A 25,320-nucleotide genomic window follows, 5' to 3' on the forward strand; every position below is an offset into this window, starting at 1 on the left:
TTTGAGAAACGTGGCATCTTCAAAATGTTTCTTGAATTCAACATACAGTCTGTCTCTTCTTGGTTGACTTTTTTTTTTTTTCTCATCTTGTGTGTGCTGAAAATTTGACATCTAACCACAAACTTTTAATCACTAATCATAGTTAATTCAAGAAAATTAATCGTACTAATGTGTTAAAATTAGCAGACACATGTAATGTTTTTTTTCCATAGAGGTTTTTGTTCTCTAAGTCATAAAAAGTAAGTTATTTGTTTTGGGGCGCACAAACTTTTTTTGTGTTCATGCGTGAGTGAAATTAAGCAATTGTAACCAACATAGATAATACAAATATAATAATTTGTTACCAGTAGGAAAAAATACATTTCTAGTGAGAACTTTTTTTTTTTTTCCATTCCTTTTTTTTTTTCTATCGGTTTAACTAATTCAGCTAAATAAACTCCTCCTTTTTTTTGTTGTGTTTGTGTGAGTGTGTGTTTTTTTTTTTTTAATTTGGGGGGGGGGGGGGTTGTTGTTGTTGATGTTGTTGTTGTTGTTGTTTTTTTGTTTTTTCAACCCGACTAGCTTTGCAAATATGTAACCTATAGCAGTAATACAATTTAGGCATAAGGAGGAAGGGGACACATATTGCTCTCAACAAATTTAGTAATTTAGACTTTTAATCAAACGTCCCAGCAGGAAAATCGTACATTATTTGTGATCTGGCAAAGGAAATATTTAAGATTTGAGTTCTGACTGAACAGGAAACGAGTAGCCTTGTGTGACAAATGTGACAAATACTGAAATTTCTACAGTACCCCCTACATTTAGGATGGGAATTAAGAGACATAAAAGAACTTTTTCATGCATTGCACTCCCACCGCTTTTGGCATACACCTCCATCTTCTGCGTACAATAGGATCGCATAACGTCTGAAGGACAAACATTTGCTACATCAATACAAAAGTTGCACAATAACCTCTTTTCATTTTCCTGGTTTTACTAGCTAAATACACAGAGAGGGTACACAAACACTGAACAATAGGCAGTTTGTGACTGTTTTACATATGTGTACAGTGCACAATTTCATTGCAGGACTAGTGCAGATCGGTGGTTGCTTGTGTGCTAAGGGCAGCGTTGCTTTGCATGTGGTTTTTGGAATTGATTTTAGTATCAAGAACTAAATACTATGTTTTATATGTTCAGTGGAAAATCAGAACTGTGTTGTACTTTTCAGATGCACAAAACTAATATAATAAAATCGTATCCTATTTCTTTTTTTACAACCTACTAGTAGTATATGTGTTGGTGTGTATATAAATAATATATATATATTATTATGGGGTGGACCTTTTTACAACGCTGCCGAAAACATACTTCAAAGTCTTCCAAGAAGGGAAGGAATGACCCCTTTTAGCAGAATAGAGTATTAAGGCCAGCTTTGCACCTGCGGGTTGCACTTTGCCGCAATGCTTGGCATCATATGTGGTGTGTTGCAATGCAATGCAATGCGGAAGCACATTTGCACACTGCACTCCAGCACTTGAAAATGTAGGAAGGGTGCCAAAAAAAAGGCACCGATCAGGTTTTCCTTGCTGACTTGTGTTGGCAGCCCATGCAATGCACTGCAAAAGAATAGAACATCAAGAAGAGGCAAAGATACATCCCTTGTCACCCCACCAATCACACAGTCCCTTATTAATTAACATGCAAGAACAATAACTTAAAGCCCAACTCCAGACATTCAAAAAATGATCCCTGCAAGGGTTAATTGCTTGTTTAGGTCTAGGGGGACAAAAAAGGTTTACTTACCCGATCCTCCACTCTTACCTGCTGCGAGACTAGTTCCCATGGCATCTTCTCTCCTATGCTGCTGCGGTCTACAGTCCTGAAGTTATCGAGACCAAAGCAGGGTCCACTGCTCTGCACAGGACATATTGATGCCAAAGGACAGTCCCTCCAAGTGAGGGGCTGGCTATTGCACGCTATGCTTGAAAAATACATACATAGAGGCTGTTACAATAAAATGGCAGGATTTGGTTGCAAATGATATGGTCCTTCCAAGTGAGGGACAGTTGGGAGCTATTCTCAAAGTATAGATACATAGGGGCTGTTTCATTTGGAGCCAAATCCTGCCATCTTATTGCAACGGTCCTTCCCACTGAGGGACAGTTGGGAGCTATTCTTGAAGTATAGATACATAGGGGCTGTTACAATAAGATGGCAGGATTTGGCTCCAAATGAAACGGTCCTTCCCACTGAGGGACAGTTGGGAGCTTTGCGCGAAGTGTGGATGCATAGGAGCTGTTACAATAAAGCTGGCCATAGATAGGTAGAATTTCGAACTAAAATTTTTAGGAAAATTGGTATGAAAATTCACAGAACATTTGAATGTTGTTCGAAAGATTTTGTTTGCTTTTAACGTCTGATTTTGCAACAAATGGATATTACTGAACGAAAACTACATATACTGTTAGAAATTTGTTTGTTCGTATAAAACCGTTTCCATCCTGGTCCATTGAATTATCTTGTCACTGTGGTTGAAAACTAACATCGATCTGACCTCACTATTGATTAGAAAAATTAAACTTTCCTAGAACATTCTTTCCTAAGAATTTTTATAAGAAATTCTACCCATCTATGGCCAGCTTAAGATAGCAAAATGTTGGTTCCAAATGATGGACCATTCCACCAAGTGAGGGACAGTTGGGAGCTTTGCCCGAGGTATAGATACAAAGGGGCTGTTGCAATAAGATGGCAGGATTTAGTTGCAAATAATATCATCCATACAAGTGAGGGACCGACTGAAGTTATGCTTGAAGTAGACATACATGGGGCGGTTATGATAAAATGGCAGGATTTGGTTCCAAATTATATGGTTCTACCGAGTGAAGGACAGTTGGGAGCTTTGCTCGAAGTATAGATACAATAAGATGCCAGGATTTGGTTCCAAATAATGTAGTCCCTTCAAGTGAGGGGCCAACTGAAGCTATGCTCGAAGTATATATAGGAGCAGTTACAATAAAATGGAAGGATTTGGTTCCATATGATATGGTAATTTCAAGTGAGGGACAGTTGGGAGCTGTGCTTGAAGTGTAGACACATAGGGGTTTATTTACTAAAGCTGGAGAGTGCAAAATCAGACTTACTTCTGCATAGAAACCAATCAGCTTCCAGTTTTCATTGCCAAAGCTTCATTGAACAAGCTGAGGTTAGAAGCTGATTGGTTTCTATGCAGAAGGGAGTCTGATTTTAGACTCTCCAGCTTTAGTAAATAAACCCCATAGAGGCTATTACAAAAAGATGGAAGGATTTGGTTCCAAGTTTCAAATGATATGGTCCTTCCAAGTGAGGGACAGTTGGGAGCTGTGCTTGAAGTGTAGACACATAAAGGCTATTACAAAAAGATGGAAGGATTTGGTTCCAAGTTTCAAATGATATGGTCCTTCCAAGTGAGGGACAGTTGGGAGCTTTGCTTGAAGTACAGATACAAAGGGGCTGTTAACAATAAGCTGGCTAAGCAGTTGAGTCTTTCTTTGGAGGTCTGAAGTCTTGGGTTTGTAAGTTTGAATTGCACTGGAGACAACATCTGCTGGAGTGTATTTTTTGTTGTGCTTGTGAGGATTTTCCTATTGTGCTCTGGTTCTTAAACAGGTTCCAAAAGCAAACTGGCACTTGAAGGCCTACAGTCAAAACGTCTGTCATTTTAGTTTTGGATCCGGTGTCATGCATTAGAACATCTAATGCTTTTCAATGCTTTGTATCTCCTTAATTGGAGATTCCTGTTCTGGCTGACCCTTGTCACCTGGGCAGGAAGTAATGGAGGAATCTCCTTCATGGGGCCAAAGATGCTTGGAAAATAACTGAGTGGAGCTGTGCTTTAATTGGAATCTACCCAGCCTTTGAGTTACGTATGTGCCAACCTGGGGCTTATAAGGCCACTACTTTTAAGCAAAGGTCAACCTTGATGTATTTATGTACGTCGTAAAGCACAGCATTATATGTCAGCACTGCACAAATATAATAAAATAAAAAGTTTATATTTGGTAAACACAAATATGTAGATGTGTGCTTTTTAAAACAGAACTCCGGGATAAGCAAATATTATCAAAATTAATTCGTCATAAGTATTCTTCCTTGAATCCTGGTGTGCTTTTTTCTATTTCTTCCAGATCTGTGCAGTAATCTAGTGTGAGACTTTCCCTCTGTGCAGGAGCTTCCTGTAATAAAGACCGCTCACTGCTGCTCTCTTTTCTTGTGCAGGGTGACTGGTCTACAGCCAATCCATATTAGGTGGAGCCTCTGGGCCCCTCCCACAGCTCTGGTTTCTGTACATCACAGTGGTAATATCACTGCTACTTTTACAAGGTGATATCTAGACTTGCAAAGGCGTTTGGTGCACACCAAGATTTCAGTAAAAGCACACAGGCCGATTGGCATTCAGACAATATTTGTTTAATTGAGAGTTCAGCTTTAGAGTACACTTGTCCTCAGAGAGAGATGTAGGCTGATGCTTCTCCTTCAGCTGTTTTAGAGGCAATCAAGAAATGGTTTTCTTGTATTCTTAGCCATACATGCTTTTACCTGGAATTATATATTTGATGTGACCAGTGTAAACTGTCCATATGTACTTCCCTAGATAGGCTGCTATCATTTGACCTCTATCGTAACCATCAGAACTTAAAGCCTAAATCTAAACTCAAGAACAAAAATGTAATATATTGCAGCTTACCAGTCCTTAGCTGTGATGGATGCATTCGTTTTTTTTTCTTTTTTTACTTTTTTTTTTTACTTGGTGGTTCTGCCTGTAACACTTTTTCTGTCCTAGGGTGACAACACTCAGAATTCTGTACCTATGGAGGAGTAGCGTTGTCACCCTATTACAGGACTACAGAAAACCTCCCCCTCTCTTCTTCTCCTTAACATAGAGGAGAGGTATTCTGCAGTCCACAGAGATCACTGGGAACAATTATAATTAATAACCCTCATTCACACTTGAGCATGAGCATACAGTAGGCTTTGTTTTGTAGTATAGGATCAGAATGGCAAATTTTTGGCTCTATAGGCTTTTCAATGGGGGTGTCTAAAAAAAAAAAAAAAAAAATTTTAAAACGCACATGTTTTAAGCATCTGGCACTTCCATTAAAGTAAAAAAAAAGCTCATGTGCTTTTTCGAGCTGTACATGACAGTGCTCATGTGTGACTTTGCCCATTCAGAATACCAGGATTCTTCATATGGAGCGTAGGCATGCTTTGGGAAATGTGCAAAAAAATCTCAGGTGTGGGGCTAAGACTGCAGGGAGCACAGGAAGTTTCCAGCTGACAAGATTTCTGTCAGGATCAACAAATTTTTTTTTGTGCACTTATTGAACAGATATAACAAAACACTTTTCATTGTATATTTAATCCCAAACCTTGGTGGGGCCAGGGTGGGGCCAAATGAAAGCGATCTGGTGGCTGTGCAGCCACTGGATCGCTTCCACACACCCTAGAAAGTTCTGTCCAATCTCTATTCTCCACTGATCTCTCCTTCCTGCTAATGAACTGGAAGCAGCTAAAAAGTTACTTCCGGGTCCTGGTGTCACTTTCCCCAGCCAGTATGGCAAGAGAAGAAACCAATGGTTCAGTCTTCACTCCATGAGCTTTTTTGAGAGCAGGTGAGACATCCGGTTGTTTTTTTTTTTTTAGACCCCTGATCTCAAACAAAAAGAACGTTACTAAAAAAAAAATCTTTACATAGGAGACTTTTTGTCCTCTGAACCTGTCACTAAAAAAATCTTTACATAGCAGACTTTGTCCTTTTTGTGTAATAAAAAATAAAGTTTAGGGAAATTAAAAAAGTTTATATCTCAGCTTAGAATGACAGCATAAAATTTTTAAAGTCCTGCTGGTTTTCAGGATATCGAGGGTGCTGGCGTGAAGTATAACTAATCTAGTGAGGAATAGACATAAAGACAGTAGGTACCACTGCTCCCTTTTACAAGTAAGCCCCGATGGACGGGACGAAACGCGTCGGGGCGGCATTTGAGCAGTAGCGTTATGTGAGGCTATCGTATACACATATTGTTACTAGAATCGGGTTAGCCTACTGTCTTTATATAACGAGTTAGTTACAGCCAAGCACTTGAACCCCCCCCCTTCCTTGCCTAAATAAATACATATTTGTTCCCCCCCCCGCCATACATGCACATACAATGCACACGTCATGGGGTACCCAAGAAAACATTGATTGCGATACACATATTCCATACCAGAGTGAGAGCAATAATTCTAGGCCCATTATTCTTGGGAAGCGCTATATTGATGACCTGAAGGGGCTTTTAAAGTGTCGCCTATGGAAAATACAAGATACCGAAGTTTGTCGCAGCTTCATGGAGGCATGTAATATTAAGCCTTGACATGTTGGGTATATATTTACTTGGTATAAATTTTGTCTCTGCCAAAACATTGGATATTATATTGTTTTGTGTGCTCTAAATTAGACTTTAGTGTATTTTTAACTTAAAGTTTGCATTTCGTAAACCATTTTGCTAATATCGAGTGACATAAAAATTTTAAGCTACCACTTTTTTATTCTCTGGGATGTCTACTTTCAGAAAATATATAATGTTTGGGCTTTTAACCAATCTTCAGGCCTGAAGGTGTTTTTTTTTTTTTTGCTTTAAATGCAAAAACTGTTCTGGCAGTGAAAGGGGTTAACCTAAGCCTGCACAGACAGATTTTATTTTTTCTATTTAAAGGAGTTGAGATGAACCAGACTTATTATAAATTTAATAGGTTTTTTTTTTAATTTTGTTGATCTAACACAGTGGTCTCCAAACTGCGGCCCGGGGGCTGGAAATGGACCTTTTGCTTGCCTTTTTATGGCCCTTGGGGCACTAATCCTCCTCCTGATGTTAACAATGGGGCACTATTCCTCACACTGACATCAGTGATGGGGCACTGTTCTTCCCACTGATACCAATGATGGGGCACTATTCCTCCCATTGTCACCAATGATGGGGCACTATTCCTCCCACTGACGCCACTGACGGGGCACTGTTCCTCCCACTGACGCCACTGACGGGGCACTGTTCCTCCCACTGACGGGGCACTGTTCCTCCCACTGACGGGGCACTGTTCCTCCCACTGACGGGGCACTGTTCCTCCCACTGACGGGGCACTGTTCCTCCCACTGACGCCAGTGACGGGGCACTGTTCCTCCCACTGACGCCAATGATGGGCCAAGGATGAGGCACTATTCCTCCCACTGGCACCAATGATGGGGCACTATTCCTTTCTCAGGCACCAATGATGGGGCACTGTTCCTCCCACTGACACCAATGATGGGGCACTGTTCCTCCCACTTGCACCAATGATGGGACAGTGTTCCTCCCACTGACACCCACTGATGCCAGGACATTTTCTACTCCCACTGGACACTGTCTAAAGCATAGTAAACTGGCTCCTTGCTTAGAAAGTATGGAGACCCCTGCTCTAACAGATCAAATCAGAAAAGTAAATCCTCCTGTACTTTTCTCTTATTATTTAGGAGATTGTGGATACTTCACAAGCCTATTGGCAAAAAAAGACAAAGTTGGTAATAAATGACCTTTGTAGGTGGATGATCTGATTGCTCCATCATGTTGTGTGAAATTTGTCATAATTGGAGGATGGGGGAGGGGAGGGTTTTTTTAAAAAAAAAAAAAAAAAAAATTCCTTTTGTAAAACTAATTTCCTTCTTCTCTCTTGCAGCTCAAGTCCCAGACAACGATGAGCAGTTTGTACCAGACTATCAGGGTGATAACTGTGAGTATTGAATGCCATGACTCCAGCCCTATGAAGTGAATGCACTTGGTAGTGATTTGTTCTGAAATGAGACTATAGGATGTGGAGTACTTTGTTGCTGCTCACCATAACGTGGCATTTACATCTTGATCTTCTTAAGTGTTTTTGTGTATTATTATATCCATTACTAATGTAATGGACCAGACATTAATGGAAGCTGCAGCTGCATTACGCCAGTCTCTGTAGCATGGGAGCTGTGTGTGTATTGCTGTATTGCAAATGTTTCTACGGGGTGTGTGTATATATGTGTGTGTGTGTATGTGTGTGTGTGTGTGTGTGTGTATATATATATATATATATATCAGGGGCGGACTGACCATTTGGAAACTCGGGCACTGCCGAGGGCCCGAGGTCAGTAATGGGCCCCATGAGATGCCCCTGGTACCTTTTTCATAGGCTTTTTTGAGTTTGGGCAAGGACACAGGGGCCCCATGATCCCCTATTGCCTGGGGGCCCTCATGAGTTGTCAGTCCAGCCCTGATATATATATATATATATATATATATATATATATATATATATTCGATTCCCGAACATGGCGTCTCCTGCATGGAGTTTGAATGTTCTCCCTGTGCTTGCGTGGGTTTCCTCTGGGTACTCTGATTTCCTCCCACACTCCAAAGACATGCTGGTAGGTTAATTGGCTCCTGTCTAAATTGTACTAGTTCATCCCTGGCCATGCCCCTGCATGTTAGGGGTTGGGGAAAGACCTGGCAACCTACCCTGTAAAAATTGGTAAGAGAATTCATGGAAAAAGTCGCTTGCGAGTGACGGTCCGTGCAATCGCCAAGGGTCAGATACGACTGAATGGATATATATATATATATATATATATATATATATATATATATGTGTGTGTGTGTATGTGTATATATGTATGTATGTGTATAATAAAAATAACAATGATAAGAGGCGACTTCCATTAAAGTCTATGGGCTCACATTTGTGTACGCTTGGTGTGAAGAGGTTAAGCATACGATCAGAAAATTGTACGAAAAATGCCGCTTTCAAAGCAACCGTACAAAAAGCTGATCATTAGTACACAGCAATCGTCCGAAATTACTCGAAGGGACAAGCACAAAAAATGTTGTCGTACGATACCAGGTCTTACGATTTTCATTTAACCAGTACAGTTTTCGTCTGAAAATACAATAAAAATGCTTTACATTACTTCCAAATTTTCTTTCTGTCGTACGAGAATTTTTGTAACGTTAGTAACCTTTGCACTTTTGATATGTGACTAGCATGCAAAAAGAAAACGGACGATCATTCATCCGATATTCTCAACGTGTATAAGGGGGTTTGGTAACTATGTACTGTCATCATCTTTTGCTCTCTCACAGGGAGAGTTTGCCTGTCTGGTCTGACCAGCTGAAAACAATGCGCTCTCTCTGTGAACGAGATTTTATCTCAGCAGTTGCTGAACATGGAAGCAGAAGGGATGGCATTGGAGATGCAGATAGTAATTAGAGGGGGTACTGCTAATTACTTATTACATTTATGAAAATTCAGTATAAGGTGTCATGCACACTGGATGTTTTTAACACTGCTCTTAGGGGCGTCTGGTGTTTTTTAGTTTTCTGCCTGTAAATGGCCCTCCATGTTAGCCTATGTGTCCATGCGCACGTAGAATTTTGCAGGAGAAAAAAAAAAAACACAGCCAGTGCATCCAAGAGCAGCGGCGCTGCTGCCCAATTGCTTCCACACACCCCCACTAACAGCGCCGCTCCACATCTCAGGCTCTGCTTGCCAATCTGCGGGCCCGGGACCAGCATAGCCTGTGCCACCAGGTAGAGAGGAGGGAGAAGAGCATCCGCTCTCCTCCTTTTCTTGTTGCTGACATGTAAAAAAAACGCCACTTCTGGATCCCCCTGTCAATGTTCCCAGCCATCGGCATTGCATTACATTCAGTGGAGCACAGGGGGTCCTTTAAACCATGCATGTCTCATTAAACCACCAAAGAAATCATCACATAAAGTTAACTAAAAAAAAAAAAAAAAATTAAAGTTACATCCAAACACATAAAATCCCCCCCAAATATTTTTTGAGCACCCCCCCAACCCCCACATGTTTACAAGTACGTACAAACGTTAATGTACATGTCGGGGGGGGGGGGGGGGGCTCTACGCATTAGTCTCAAAATGTCAATTGCGATACTTGTTACATATCTCCGCACACGCCGGAGTGAGAGCATTATTTCTAGTATCAGACCTCCTCAGTAATGATAAATTGATGACCTATAGGGGGCTTTTGAAGTGTCCCTTATGGAAAATATAGGTCCCTGAAGTTCGTTGCCATTTCACGGGTGCAGGCAAATTTAGGGTTTGATTTGTTGGGTATCTATTTACTTAGTACCACCTTACATATTATCACCTTATATATAACTTATTGTGTTTGTGTGCCCGAAAATTAACTTTAGTGTATTTTTTGGTGAAATTTTTTGTTCCCTTGACCTATGGTGTAATATCGGGTGACATAAAAAAAATTGGAACTACCATTATTTTATTCTCTAGGGTGTCTGCTTTCCTAAAATATATCATCTTTTGGGGGTTTATGCAATCTTCAGGCCTTAAATTATTTTTTTTTACATGTGTGTGCAAAAAAAAATGCAAAGATGGCCCTGGCAGCGAAAGGGTTGAAAGATGAAGATGCTGCATACTCTAGGTAAGTTATTAAATCAGCTGCTGAAAGGGCTTAAAACCTGAGGGTGTATCACTTTAAAAACAATGTGTAGCATCCTCCTATTGGAACTGAAGTTTCCAAAGACTGCAAAAAAGGCCACTTTACAAATGTTTTGTAATAGCTTGCTAGGCACACTGCTCTTGGGGAAAAATAAAAAAAAAAGCTAAAGCTCCCCATGACTTTGTATGGAGTTGCACATACCAGCTGAAGTTTGAAATTGGGCTTCCAACTGATGGGTAGGAGGAGGAGGATAGAAGGGAAGGAACCTGAGGTGAGCTTATGAGCCAGGGTAAATGACACAATGGGGGATTTACTAAAACTGGAGCGCTCCGAACCTGGTGCAGCTGTGCTTGGTTGCCAATCGGTTTCTAATTTCAGTTTGTTCAATAAAGCGTTGGCAGTAAAACCTGGAAGCTGATTGGTTTCTATACAGAGCTGCACCAGATTTTGCACTCTCCGGTTATAGTAAATAAACCCCAATATCTACAGAACGGCAATCTCTAAAAATGTCGTCACTCACCCCAAGTTATACAGCTGCATAGCACAGCATCAAGAGCTGCATCATTGTACCTGTACCTGACTTCCGCACAAACTGCTCTAACAACAAAAAAAAAAGTTACTGATCATTAACTAGCGATTCGGACGCGCTTTCTTTTGTCCTAAGCAGCTTAGATAGTTCATCGTATTAAATATTAGCCTGTCCCATATTGAGATCAACACGCAGACCTGGTCAGACAGGAATTTGTATCTGCAATAGTTACAGGTATGGGACCATTGGAGTCTGGAGCACAATGATACAATTTTTATAAAAAAAATCAGACTTTCACTGTGCTAATGCTACCCAAAAATTCGATTTACGTATGGGGAGATTTTTGATGTTCTCTTCAACACCCTAAACTACAAAAAAACAACTCGATAACATCAAAAAGCATTTTTATTCACAAATATTAAAATCACATATAAGAGATCCATACGGTTTTATATTTTGCTCTGAATGTTATTAAACATTTCTGATAGTGGTTGTATAGCTCACATGCATTCTGTTGGAGCTGCCTGTGTCCAAGCAATTGAAAGATACTAGGCGGCACAAGCTGCCTGCGTCCTGGCAACTGATGGACACTAAGCGACATAAATCACCTGTGTCCTGACTAATGATGGACACTACGCGGCATAAGCCACCTGCATCCTGGCAACTGAAGGACACTAAGCGGCATAAATCACCTGTGTCCTGACTAATGATGGACACTAAGCGGCATAAATCACCTGTGTCCTGACTAATGATGGACACTACGCGGCATAAGCCACCTGCATCCTGGCAACTGAAGGATGCTAGATTGTGAAGCCCCTGCATCCTGCTAACTGAAGGTCACTATGGGGCACAAGCTACTTCTGTTCTGAAGACACCTGCCTCCTGGCAACTAAAAGATGCTAGTTAGTAGAAGCCGCCTGTGTCTTGGCAACTGAAGCAGGCTAGTTAGTAGAAGCCACCTGCGTCTTGGCAACTGAAGGATGCTAGTTGCTGAAGCCACTTGTGCCCTGGTGGCTAAAGAACCCTAAGCAGCATAAGCCGCCTGCATCCTGGCAACTGAAGGATGCTAGATTGTGAAGCCCCTGCATCCTGCTAACTGAAGGTCACCATGGGGCACAAGCCACTGCTGTTCTGATAGCTTTAGGAGGCAGAAGCCGCCTGCATCCTGGCAACTAAAAGATTCCAGGTGGCAGAGATTGCTTGTGTCCTGGCAACTAAAGGATGCTAGTTAGTAGAAGCAGCCTGCGTCTTGGCAACTGATGGACACTAAGCGACATAAACCACCTGCGTCCTGACTGCTGATGGACACTAAGCGGCATAAGCCGCCTGCATCCTGGCAACTGAAGGATGCTAGGTTGTGAAGCCCCTGCATCCTGCTAACTGAAGGTCACTATGGGGCACAAGCCACTTCTGTTCTGAAGCCGCCTGCGTCCTGGCAACTAAAAGATGCTAGGTGGCAGAGGCTGCCTGTGTCCTGGCAACTAAAGGATGCTAGTTAGCAGAAGCCGCCTGCATCTTGGCAACTGAAACTGGCTAGTTAGTAGAAGCCGCCTGCGTCTTGGCAGCTGAAGGATGCTAGTAGACAAAAGCCACCTGCTTCATGAAAAATGAAGGATGCTAAACGGCACAGCTGCCTCCCTCCTGGAAACTGAAGCCGCTTTGTGCCCTGGTAGCTAAAAAACCCAGAGCAGCATAAGCCACCTGCGTCCTGATTGCTGATAGACACTAAGCGGCATAAGCCACCTGCATCCTGGCAACTGAAGGTCACTATGGGGCACAAGCCACTTCTGTTCTGATAGCTCTAGGAGGCAGAAGCCGCCTGCGTCCTGGCAACTAAAAGATTCTAGGTGGCAGAGGTTGCTTGTGTCCCATCAACTAAAAGATGCTAGTTAGTAGAAGCCGCCTGCATCTTGGCAGCTGAAGGATGCAAGTTGGCAAAAGCCACCTGCTTCCTGACAACTGAAGGACGCTAAGCGGCACAAGCTGCCTCCTTCCTGGAAACTGAAGGATGCTAGTTGCTGAACCCACTTGTGCCCTGGTAGCTAAAGAACCCTAAGCAGCATAAGCCACATGCGTCCTGACTGCTGATGGACACTAAGCGGCATAAGCCACCTGCATCCTGGCAATTGAAGGATGCTAGGTTGTGAAGCCCCTGCATCCTGATAACTGAAGGTCACTATGGGGCACAAGCCACTTCTGTTCTGAAGCCGTCTGCGTCCTGGCAACTAAAAGATGCTAGGTGGCAGAGGCTGCCTGTGTCCTGGCAACTAAAAGATGCTAGTTATAGAAGCCACCTGCATCTTGGCAACTGAAGCAGGCTAGTTAGTAGAAGCCGCCTGTGTCTTGGCAACTGAAGGATGCTAGGTTGTGAAGCTCCTGCATCCTGCTAACTGAAGGTTACTATGGGGCACAAGCCACTTCTGTTCTGATAGCTCTAGGAGGCAGAAGCCACCTGCGTCCTGGCAACTTAAAGATTCTAGGTGGAAGAGGTTGCTTGTGTCCTGGCAACTAAAGGATGCTGGTTAGTAGAAGCCGCCTGCATCTTGGCAGCTGAAGGGTGCTAGTTGGCAAAAGCCACCTGCTTCCTGACAACTGAAGGATGCTAAGTGACACAAGCTGCCTCCTTCCTGGAAACTGAAGGATGCTAGTTGCTGAAGCCACTTGTGCCCTGGTAGCTAAAGAACCCTAAGCAGCATAAGCTGCCTGTGTCGTGACAGCTGAAAAGACACTAGGAGGCAGAGGCCACCTGCGTCCTGGCAACTGAAGGACACTAAATGGCACAAGCCGCCTATTTTACAGGCTTTCACTTAAGTAAATGTAAAAATTGCTCAAACGTTGCATGTGCACAGCTTACAAAACCAGCTTCTGCTTGGAAGATCCTCCAAACCTGTTGATGTATTCAAAGACGGCCGTGTACATGTACCCTAAGACCTCCATGAATACCCTCAAATACTCAATTCCCAATATGCTAAAATTCCTTTCCGGTTCTATACAATGTCATTAATTCTATTCACTGGATGCCAATTACTGCAGTGGGGTGAGGACAATTCTTAATGCGTTTCGCAGATCATTGATCTGCTTGATCTTGATATAGGAGGTATGTCTACAATATTGTATAAAAATGTGACATTTATAACACATATTACTTATTTACAAGTTTGAAACACAATGTCATAAATACAATAAGGCTTCCATGTATCAGAGTCCAATCACTCAGACAATGGGCCAACAGCTATTTCCTAACAGAGGGGAGACCACAGGGGACATAGTGTCCTAAAGTGCCACAATGATAAATTATCCCTTGTACGTCCTCTGTGGGCTCCCCCTTCTAGGAAATAGGACTTGTAAGGGAATGGTTTAATAGATGAAACAGTATGGCTATTTCTGTTTTTATGTCATTTTAATGTTGGTGCCATCTTGTTCCAACTGGGGTAATGCTCTTTGATCAGCATCATGAGCTGCCATGCTACAGGCGGCCACCTTGGGGGAACTGTGGGATTGGGGAGACTATGAAGTAATAGAGGACTATGATGTATAGAGGAAACTTTGATGTGATGGCAGGCTCTCATGGTTGTGAGCAGGGGTGGACTGACAACTCATGGGGCCCCTGGGCAATAGGGGATCATGGGGCCCCTGTGTCCTTGCCCAAACTCAAAAAAAGCCTATAAAAAAGGTACCGGGGGCATCTCATGGGGCCCCCTACTGACCCCGGGCCCTCGGGCAGTGCCCGAGTTTCCAAATGGTCAGTCCGCCCCTGGTTGGGAGGGACTTTGACCTGAAAGGGTGATTCTAACATGATGACTAGATGGGAGGCTCCTGATGTGAAGATAATTTCATCAAGGAATCATACTTTGAAAGGGTTCCACAACTGAAAAATGGCTGAGAAATGATAGGATCCTAGGAGCTCTTTCTAGCCCTTTTCTGTTAAAGTAGAACTCTAAGATTTCCCCCCACCCATCACAATAGGCACAGTTGGTATGCATAGTTAGGAATTCAGCACAGAGATTATGAGAACCCCTCATAATGGGCACAGCATGTGTACAAACCCATTAACTTAGTGCAGAGATGGCGGGAGCCCGTCATAATGGGCACAGGGGCTGTACATACCTGGGAACCCCTCATATTGGGCATAGCAAGTTTACAAACCCATGAACTTGGTGCAGGGATGGTGGTAGCCCCTCAAAATGGGCACAGCAGGTGTACAGACTCAGAAATTCAGTGCAGGGATGGTGGGCGCCCCTTATAATGGGCACAGTAGATGTACAGACCTGGGGAATTGGTGCAGGGATGATGAAAACTCGTAATGGGCACAGAAGGTGTGCAGACCTGGGAACTCAGAACAGGGGTGGTGGGAACCCCTCATAATGGGCTCAGAAAGTGTACAGACCCGTTAATTTAGTGCAGTGATCTCACCAATAGAGTTCCTGAGAGATAGAAGACCTGTCAATGGTCTAACTCTCCATCTCTGTCAAACAACACTGATGCATCGGTTTTTGGTGGCTTCACCCTTTACGTTTTCTCCCAATAATGGAATAGAGGAAGAAAGCTTAATCTAGTTGTTTTCACCAATTGCTCTTTATCATAAAGGAAATAAAATATTATTATTAAAATGATTATTTATTTGAATTAGCCATTAAGTCTGTTTGCTGTTGTAAATAGATGTGTATTACCTCTAGCTTTGGCCATACATAAGGCAGGCATATGTTTAGTTTCTAGATGTCACACATGGCGGATCGCTTTCTCGTCTACTCCGCGCACTGCTAATATTTGTACAGACAGTTACCGTTTGCACATGTTCGCTTATGTACATTCAGAAGTTCCCAATGCACAATTAGAGCAGACATCCATCACCTCCGGGCCCTAATGTGTCTCAATGTAAAGACAAAAGGCTGTTTGTTTAGGTGCTGCTAAGATTGGCAATGTCTGTGAAAATGCATACCCTCTGTGTCACTCCCAGCCACACATGCAGGGGTTTGAATCTTTGTTTATGGATGTGTCGTTGTGAAAAAACAGTTAAGCTATCATTATGCAATAATAGTACAGGCACGTCAGGCAGAACAGGCCCGCTAATTTTGTCTTCGTTGTCCTTGGCCGCTTGAAAAATATAAATGACAGAACTGATTGTTCTGTACAGTATAAATCCTACTTTTCAATACTTGTGCAAATTAAAGGCTGTACTGAGAATGTGTGTTTGGGTTCACGATATGAAAATACCCATTTTTTGGCTGTTGCATTGATCCACTTGCTTCTGACTTTGAGGCAATATACAGAAGTTTCCAGCTTTGCACTGATTGTATTAGCTGCATGCTTGCTCTGTCAAAGTACTGAGGCCGGAGAGCCAAGGAGCAGCTTTTTGAATTTCTCTATGGTATAGTTTTCCTTTTAAAGGGGATATACATTGTTTTAAATCTTTTTGTGTGTTGGATATTTATGTAAAAGTGATCAGTTTAATGTAAACTGTATCAGTATGTGTTAATGTTACAAAGTCTTTCTGTGTATATTTTGTATGTGTTACATAATTAGGTTGTCCACTATATGGCCTAAGATTGTGGACTTCAGCATGTAATTAAAAACACTCCATGAAAAATTATTGTACATGAGTGGATCTACTCAGAACCAGGGGCGTATTTACCACAAAGCAAACAAGGCATTTTTCAGGGGGGGGGGGGGGCGGTGCCACCCCCAGAAGAAGGAACATCCGTGGCATGGGGACCAGGTGGGATCCGAGAGAGGCTGTGGGCTAGTGTATGCATCTCCCGGTGATATCTGGAGCTGCAAAGGTGGGTGTCCATCTTTCTCTTGCCCGGGGGGAGTGGGGTGGTGGCGGGTGCATGGGGGGTGGTTCTCTTGGCTGCGGGGCTGTTAGTGGAAGGTTCTCTCGGCTGGTGGGAGGGCTTTTGGCAGGTGTTAGTGGAAGGCTCTCTGGGCCGCAGGGGGGGGGTGGTGTGGAATGCTGTGGTGTTGGTCGGTGTCAGGCTCTCTCGGTGATGGGGTGTGGGTGGTAGTCGGACAATATTTGTGTTGCCTAGGGCAGCACAAAACCTAATTACACCACTGCTCAGAACCCCCTACTATCTCTTTATTCATAGCTAAATTATCCTGCAATATTCACATGGAATGGGTGGAGACCTCTTTGCATAAGGAATTAGAGGTCAGGGGCGGACTGACCATTTGGAAACTCGGGCACTGCCCGAGGGCCCGGGGTCAGTAGGGGGCCCCATGAGATGCCCCTGGTACCTTTTTCATAGGCTTTTTTGAGTTTGGGCAAAGACACAGGGGCCCCATGATCCCCTATTGCCCGGGGGCCCCATGAGTTGTCAGTCCGCCCCTGTTAGAGGTTCAACATTTGGAAGTCCTTCATTCGAACCTTGCCAGTAGAAACTCAGCAATCTATATTGCAAGCCTTTCAATATATTCAATGGTATCTACTTAGACTCCTAACCATTCTACACCCCTTTTAAATTGAATTGGACTTATTCATTTAAAAATTGAGGCCTCCCGTTTTTCTATGCTTGCTACCTACTAGGCCGAACGGCATCCATTCAAATGTGTCTTTATACACCATTAGACCCAGCTCTGTTAGATCTCTCCCAGCCTATTCTAACATACTGTATATTGTCTTTCTTGATTTGACTTGTTGGCCAAGTATTGCAGCCATGTAACATGTTCTTGCTAAAGGCATTGTCACAAAAAAAGGAAATATATTCCATACAGATTATATTTTTATAAACTATAAAATTATATATAGCATTTCCATATACAAGTATGCCATAAACCACGGGAGTCAAATTGGTGGCCCTCCAGCTGTTGCCAAACTACAAGTACCATGAGGCATTGCAAGACTGACCATTACAAGCATGACTCCCAAAGGCAGAGGCATGATGGGACTTGTAGTTTCGCAACAGCTGGATGGCTGCCAGTTTGACCTCCTGCCATAAACCATCTGATGGTCTTTTAGATCTAGCGGTGCTTATCAACCTGGTTATCTACTCCAGACAAATCCAATATACTCTTAATGGAATATTTTCTAGTTGTGATGATGTTTTTATAATGAAATTGTAAAGAAACATTATTTTTAGAAATATACATTTTGTTGATTTGGAACATCAACATGTTGAAACCTCCAAATGTCCCCTACATTCATTGGTTTGAATTTATGCTCAAATGGGATGTGGTGTTGGGATAGATTGAGGACCTTCTGTTTTTGTCTTTTTTATGAGCTGGTTGGACATCCCATTCCAGAACCATAGGGATTAAAGCTGAGTTGTCCCTATTTATGGCTAAGACAGCCCCTCTTTTCTTGGAAGGCTTTTCACAAGATTTTGGACTGTGACTGTGGGAATTTGTGCCTATCTAGCCAAAAGAACGTTGGTGAGGTAAGGTACTGATGTTGAATGAGAAGACCTGGTTCACAATTGGCATTCAAATTTATACCAAAGATGTTCAGTAGGGTTGAGGCCAGGGCTCTGGTCAGGACACTCGATTTTCTCCACACCTAGCTCATCAGACCATGTCTTAATGGATCTGGCTTTACATACCTGAAGGCAATTATTTAAACGGTTGTACACTTAGTTTGGGCCATATATATACATGAGGATTTGCTCATTAATTACTCAAACCCTGTTGCATAATGCAAGTCATCTGACCTATTGAGTATAACGCTCTCACCATTCTGGTATCTTATCTTGGCAGCCTTCATCATTGGCTAATCTTTAAATTAAATGCAATAAAAAGAGGAGGCATTTAAAAATGTGGAGGCTGCTTTAAAATTTGTCGAGCCAAATTTTTTTTCATTTTCCTCTTTAGTTTTGGGTAAAGTGGGACATCTAGAACTCCTGTTGGATTTTTCTGCTTTCTGGGGATCTGTTTGAGAATGTTTCCCCCACTTTGTGTCTTGCTGACAAGTTTCACCAGACAGTAAATGAGAATATCTGCAACAGACACACAGACTATATAAATTAAGCACTTAATTAAACCAAACAGACTTTGGGATGGGATAGTATTGGGGTAATGTTGCACAATTTGGAAAAACTTGGTCATTATAAAGAAGATTTAAGTATTTTTGTTTGTTTTTCTGAAGTCAGTAATTGTTGGAATATACATGAACACTTGATCGCTTTCACCGAAAACGATGGTGTATGTGTATATGTATGTATATGCATGTGTGTGAGATATATATTTTACATGTTTTATTTCTGTAGATATTTTCTACGGATTGATACATACTGTGTTTGTTTTTATTTTAAACTTTTTTTGGTTTAGTTAAGTATTGCCTAACATTCATTGATATTCTTCAGTATCTATTGGAGGTTAGCATGTAACTCCTAGGGTGTTGATGCTGGGTCAGTTACGTAGTGTTGAGGTTAATATATCCTAGGGACTATTTTTATTTTTTGTTGTTCTTCGCCTGTTTTGCAGCTATTGAATCTGGTCTCTTCCCCAGGGTTCAGTCAACTGGCTCACACCTATAGTCTTTGCGTTCTGCTTATTGTGAATGTAGATAGTTGGCCTCATTTAATGTCTGCAAGGATTTTCTGACTTCTAGAGTGCTGGACTGATCAGTCAGTGGAATGAAAGAAGAAATTAAACTTTGTACTGGTATGTGTGGCATAGGATACCTTTGAGAGAAATACAAATTTCAGTTGCCTCCCTCAATACCATGAATTTCATAGGATGCTTCCCCTCCCCCAAAACCACTCAGCAACACTTCTGTAGCGGATCCATAAAAATATTTTTATTCAGAAGCCAAGTGAGGCATTTTTAAACTTTAAAAAGTCAAATGGGACTTCCAAGCATGAATTTGCACTCATGGTCCAAGCTTTGATGACCACAAAATGGACAATAGCTAAAGCATGGCTGTTTGACTCCCTGCTCTTTCTAGAGGTTAAAAACAAGATACATTGGGCTTTACTTAATGAAACATTAGTGGAAAAACTACTGGGCACTGCTATGCCTAATTTTCATTAACATCTGGGAACCATGGGTCTAGAATTTCCTACCAATTGGCTTTGGTTGTCATCTACTGGATCTCTAATACACTCTCACAGCCTTCACGTAATCTTATATGGCTGGTCTCCCCCACCCTTTCCAGACCATTGAATACTCCCTTCTCCTTTCCACCATTCCTTCCATCTCTCATCCCGACCCCCTTTTCCAAGCCTATTTTATTTTATATTATTACAGTTACTTGTATAACACTGTCAATTTATGTACAGGGAATGCAGTGCTCTCCTATTCACTCTGTCCTCTTCTATTATGTTTTTTCCCCACTTATTGGTTGAGTTGTATACGTGTCAGGACCTTCCTTGCCACATACTTGATGTTATGTTACATTTGGCTGTCTTTTTTATTGGGAGGTTAATCTACAGTCCAAGACTACCCTCAAAGTTTTTTCTATTTGCAAAAAAACTTCCAGGAGCTGTTCTTGTTGCATGATGGGAGCTAAGCAAGGTTTCCACAGAACCTACCTAGTTATGACATACTGACAGGGTATAATGAACACATACATTGGCTCAGGGCTTTTTTCAGTGATAATGCGGGGGGGGGGGGGGGACGCCAGCATTGAATGTATGTAAGGGGTGATGGAGTGTGCTGGATGGTCTATTGATGCTGGTTTCTGGGGGATCTATTGTCACTGAGGGGATCTGTTATCTATTGTTGCCAGTAGGGGGTCTATTGTTGCAGGGAGTATTGAGAAGGGATCTACTGTTGAGAAGGGGTCTATTGTTGATGGCTTCAGGGAGATCAATTCTTGCTGGCGGGGGTCTATTGATGCTGGGAAGAACTATTGTTGTTGTCTTCAGGGGATCTATTGTACTGCTTTTTTTGTTATAATTAACCAATTCCATACAAATAGTACTGAAAAATGATACTTGCTTCTGTATTCTCTTTAAGGGGCAGTACTGGGAGGTGGGTAGGGGGGTGGGACCAAAGGATGGTACTTGGTGGTGATGACATGGAAGGGGGACTACTTGCACCTGTTCTCTAAGAAAAAAAAGCCCTGCATGGGCTAAAATGCAAACCCTTCCATGTGCACAAAACGGAGCTATAGGGGTACCAGGAAAGTAATTTTTTTACAGGAAGAGTTGAATCTTTTTGAAAAAAAAAGAAGGTAAATTTTAAATAAATTCCCATAGCGCTCAACTATAATGGAATCCAGCGGACGCCCTGAAATGATTGTTTTGTTTAGCGTTGAGTGACCCGGGTGATATTTTCCATTCCCTTGGAGCAGAATGCTTGCAGAGGCCGAGACGTATATCATTTCATAATGTGAGAGTGTGTCTGTGTTTTGGCATAGCTCTGCGCTGCGGCTTGTTGGCAGTTTATATACAGAACATGGGAAAGGGTGGAATTCATACCATCTTACCATTTGTCAGAACCCATTAATGCACAACCTATACCAGGCAGCAGAACGGCGTGTGACATGTGCTAAATGTTTTCCCAGTGCCAGCGAAATTGCTAGAACTAAGCTATATGAAAAACACTTGTAAATATATGTAATCCCAAAAGAAAATGTAGTCTTTTTGTGTGACTGATTCAGTGAATGTAAATTGTCAGTAAAGAGTTTTAAAACCTTGTCTATAGATAGATACTGTAGATAGATAGATAGATAGATAGATAGATACCAGGGGCAGACTGACAACTCATGGGGCCCCCGGGCAATAGGGGATCATGGGGCCCCTGTGTCCTTGCTCAAACTCAAAAAAGCCTATGAAAAAGGTACCAGGGGCATCTCATGGGGCCCCCTACTGACCCCGGGCCCTCGGCCAGTGCCCGAGTTTCCAAATGGTCAGTCCGCCCCTGATAGATACATATATATAGATATCTTATTTATCCACAAAAGACTAATATGCCTTCATGCCATCTAGAGATAAGTGAAATTAAGGTTTTATTTCCCCAAAAATATTAGCAAAATTTCTTAAAGCTGAAGTTTAGCTAAGTAAAATTCTTTATATATTTAGTGACCTAACTCATAATGAAAGATGTCCCATATTGTGCAAGCAGCTGGTTCGTGTAGAAATCTTCTTTGCAGGGATGCCCTGTCCTCTTCCTGCTGCTGAATTTGCAGGAATGCCCTGTCCTCAGCCTGCTGCTGAATTTGCAGGGATGCTCCGTCCTCTTCCTGCTGCTGAATTTTGTCTGGAGGCGTTAATAGCTCTTCTGTGAAGCTACAGTGAGCAAGCTTCCGATGGGGACCCACCTCTACACTCTCTTTCCCCTTATTGTATAGTGCAGTGTTTCTCAACCTTTTTTCAGTCAAGGCCAGGGGTGGACTGACCATTGGGAAACTCGGGCACTGCCCGTGGGCCCGGGGTCAGTAGGGGGCCCCATGAGATGCCCCTGGTACCTTTTTCATAGGCTTTTATGAGTTTGGGCAAGGACACAGGGGCCCCATGATCCCCTATTGCCCGGGGGCCCCATGATTTGTCAGTCCGCCCCTGGTCAAGGCACTCTTCAAAACTATGGACAGTCTCAAGGCGCCCTTTAAAATTATGGACAGTCTTGATGCACCCCATTCTAAAATGTGAAAAAATATTCTAATAGCTTTATATAAACGCAGCAACATCCACACATGTAGGACACCCAACATTAGAAGTGATTTATTCTTCCAAAGCAAATACACTTTTCACCCTGGTACTGACTAATATTCCAGTGTTTCTCTCTCAGTTTTTCCCCATCTCTGAGATAATGTGACCCCAGCACTGATGGAGAGGGGCAGGGGAGGGTCAAACTAGGATGCTGTGCAAGCAGCTGACATCCTCCTTATCAACTGATGATGTCATTGGTTGTCAGGATGTTAGCGGCTAGAAGGCCTCAATGGTGCACAGTGAAAGCCTCTGGCTTTGTGTAACTAAAAGGCAGGCAGGTTCCACCCGCTGGATTTTATAAGTTTGGGCAGTTTTTAGACATTTTGCCAAGGCACCCCTGAAGAAATTTCAAGGCACCCAGGGTGCCTGGGCACCCTGGTTGAGAAAGGCTGGTATAGTGTACAATACATGTAACAATCTCTGAACCACAGGATCCTCTCCCTCCTCTTCAGAGATTGTTACATGCAGTGAAACCTCTCAGTGGAGGAGGAGGAAGTCGGGTCTCCATCAGGGGTTTGCTCATTCACAGAAGACATAAACTATTAAAGTTCACATTTGCACCTTCTCCTTGCACCTGCTGTCACATTGCGGGGTCACTCACACGGCCATGTCATTCATTCACAGTTACCTGTGAAGGAATAGCCTACAAGTACCATCAGCCATTGCGGCTGACAGCTTGTGCTTCTCATTGCACTACGAGGACACTGGTGACCGCTCTGGTAGTTCATTAATTCTTCCTGCTCTCAAGTAACTGTCTGACCATACAAGGTATGCACAGACAGCTATCCTGAGAGTCTCCAGGAGCCTGATATTGCACCCGTGATCTGCTGACTGTGTGTGCAACGCCCTGCTGGTTTTTTTAGCAGAAGAAAAAATAAATGCTCATTTTTTTGTGAAAAAAATGTGCATTTACTATTTTCTTTTTCAAAAGGTGAACTTAGTCTTTAACCTGCAGCGGGAAGAGGATGCACAGAAGATCTGTACAGGATCCAGCTTCCTGCACAACATAGGTCATACTTCATTACAGGTAAGTTAGGTCACTAAAGCTATAGTGTGGTTTTTTTGTTTTTTTTTTGCTTTAACTTGACTTTGGCCAAATGCGTAGAAATCGGTGGAGAAAGAAACATTTGGATCAGGGATGTCAAACTGAATTTCATTGTGGTCTTCATCCACATTATTGTTGCCCACAAAGGGTAGGTTGTGTAAGTAAGACTATATACATTTATGCAGGGCTTTTTTTCCTCAGAGAATAGGTGCAGGAACTCAACCCCCTCCCGCCGAACTGCATCGAACGGTGGGTGTGGCCAAATTGCACTAACAGAGTGACGATCTTAAAGGAGCAATAGCCAAGAGTGCGGAGTTCAGGGATGCACTGCGTATATAGTTCAGAGTTGAGAGGTGCTATATGTACAAAGAGCAGAGTTCAGGGGTGTGCTGTGTACAGAGTGCAGTGTTGAGGAGTGCGCTACAGAGAGTGCAGGATTTAGGTGTGTGCTATGCACAGTGTGCAGAGTTCAGCTCTCTTTCACAGACTGTCCATATCTCACTTTCACCCCTCCCCTTGTGTGAGAGGGCCACGTGAAATGGCCTGGTGGGCCGCATTTGGCTTGTGGGCCTTGTGTTTGACACGTGATTTGGATAATTTTTTATTATTATTATTATTATTGTGTATCTAAAAGGCAGGCAGGTTCCACCCGCTGGATTTTATACAAGTTTGGGCAGTTTTTAGACCTTTTGCCAAGGCACCCCTGAAGACATTTCAAGGCACCCCAGGGTGCCTGGGCACCCTGGTTGAGAAAGGCTGGTATAGTGTACAATACATGTAACAATCTCTGAACCACAGGATCCTCTCCCTCCTGTTCAGAGATTGTTACATGTACAAAGAGCAGAGTTCAGGGGTGTGCTGTGTACAGAGTGCAGTGTTGAGGAGCGCGCTACAGAGAGTGCAGTATTTAGGGGTGTGCTATGCACAGTGTGCAAAGTTTAGCTGTCTTTCACAGACTGTCCATATCTCCCTTCCACCCCTCCCCCTGGGTGAGAGGGCCACATGAAATGGCCTGGTGGGCCACATTTGGCTTGTGGGCCTTGTGTTTGACACGTGATTTGGATAATTTTTTATTATTATTATTAATATTAATAATAGTTTAATAATAAGGATAGTTTTTGGTAGTTCTTAAGGGTACAGTTGGCTTTATATGGCTCCTAAGGGTTACAAACTTTCCAACTCACCTTGATTTGTTCTGGTTTCAAAACGGCCCTCTTTTTTTCTAATTTTTTTTAACCTTTATTTTCCACATAAATATAAAAAAAAGCTAAAGAAATTTAAAGTGACTCTACACTAATATTAATCAAATACAAAATGTAAAAGAAAACTAAACTCCCAAAATACGCAATCTACCCTCTACAAAGAAAAAGAGAAAACTCAAAGAGAAAATTTGAGAGTTTTTGATTTACTGAAATTTCGCAGGTATCACTCTGCTTATCCCTAATGCTAACATGTCATTTTAATTGGAAAAGTTGACCTTTTGTCTTCTGTACAGCTAGGCGTACACATGGTTGTTCTTGGGTTAGCCTTGGTGCAGACGACCTGCATTTAAAATGTTTTAAGGCCGTAATATGACAAGTTGCCCAGGGGTCGGGTTGCACTCGTTGCGGCTTTTTTTTTAGCCGTAGAGGAAAAATACTGCTTACTTACAGAAAATCAATTAGGTAGTCTAG

General features: G+C 42.5%; 1 protein-coding gene across 4 annotated transcripts in view; it reads left to right on the forward strand.

The window, feature by feature from the left end:
- ETV1 (ETS variant transcription factor 1) overlaps positions 1-25,320 on the forward strand; it is a 101,498-nt gene that overhangs the window by 15,198 nt on the left and 60,980 nt on the right. For all 4 annotated transcript variants that reach the window (XM_089654577.1, XM_089654574.1, XM_089654575.1 and 1 more), the window contains one exon: positions 7,711-7,764. In XM_089654577.1, coding sequence (XP_089510703.1) covers positions 7,711-7,764 — 54 coding nt within the window. The remainder of the gene's footprint in view (positions 1-7,710; positions 7,765-25,320) is intronic.

This window comes from Staurois parvus, unplaced genomic scaffold (genome assembly GCF_062004578.1).
Source record: "Staurois parvus isolate SC_StPar_1 unplaced genomic scaffold, SC_StPar_1.0 ptg000779l, whole genome shotgun sequence".
Classification (NCBI taxonomy): Eukaryota; Metazoa; Chordata; class Amphibia; order Anura; family Ranidae; genus Staurois; species Staurois parvus.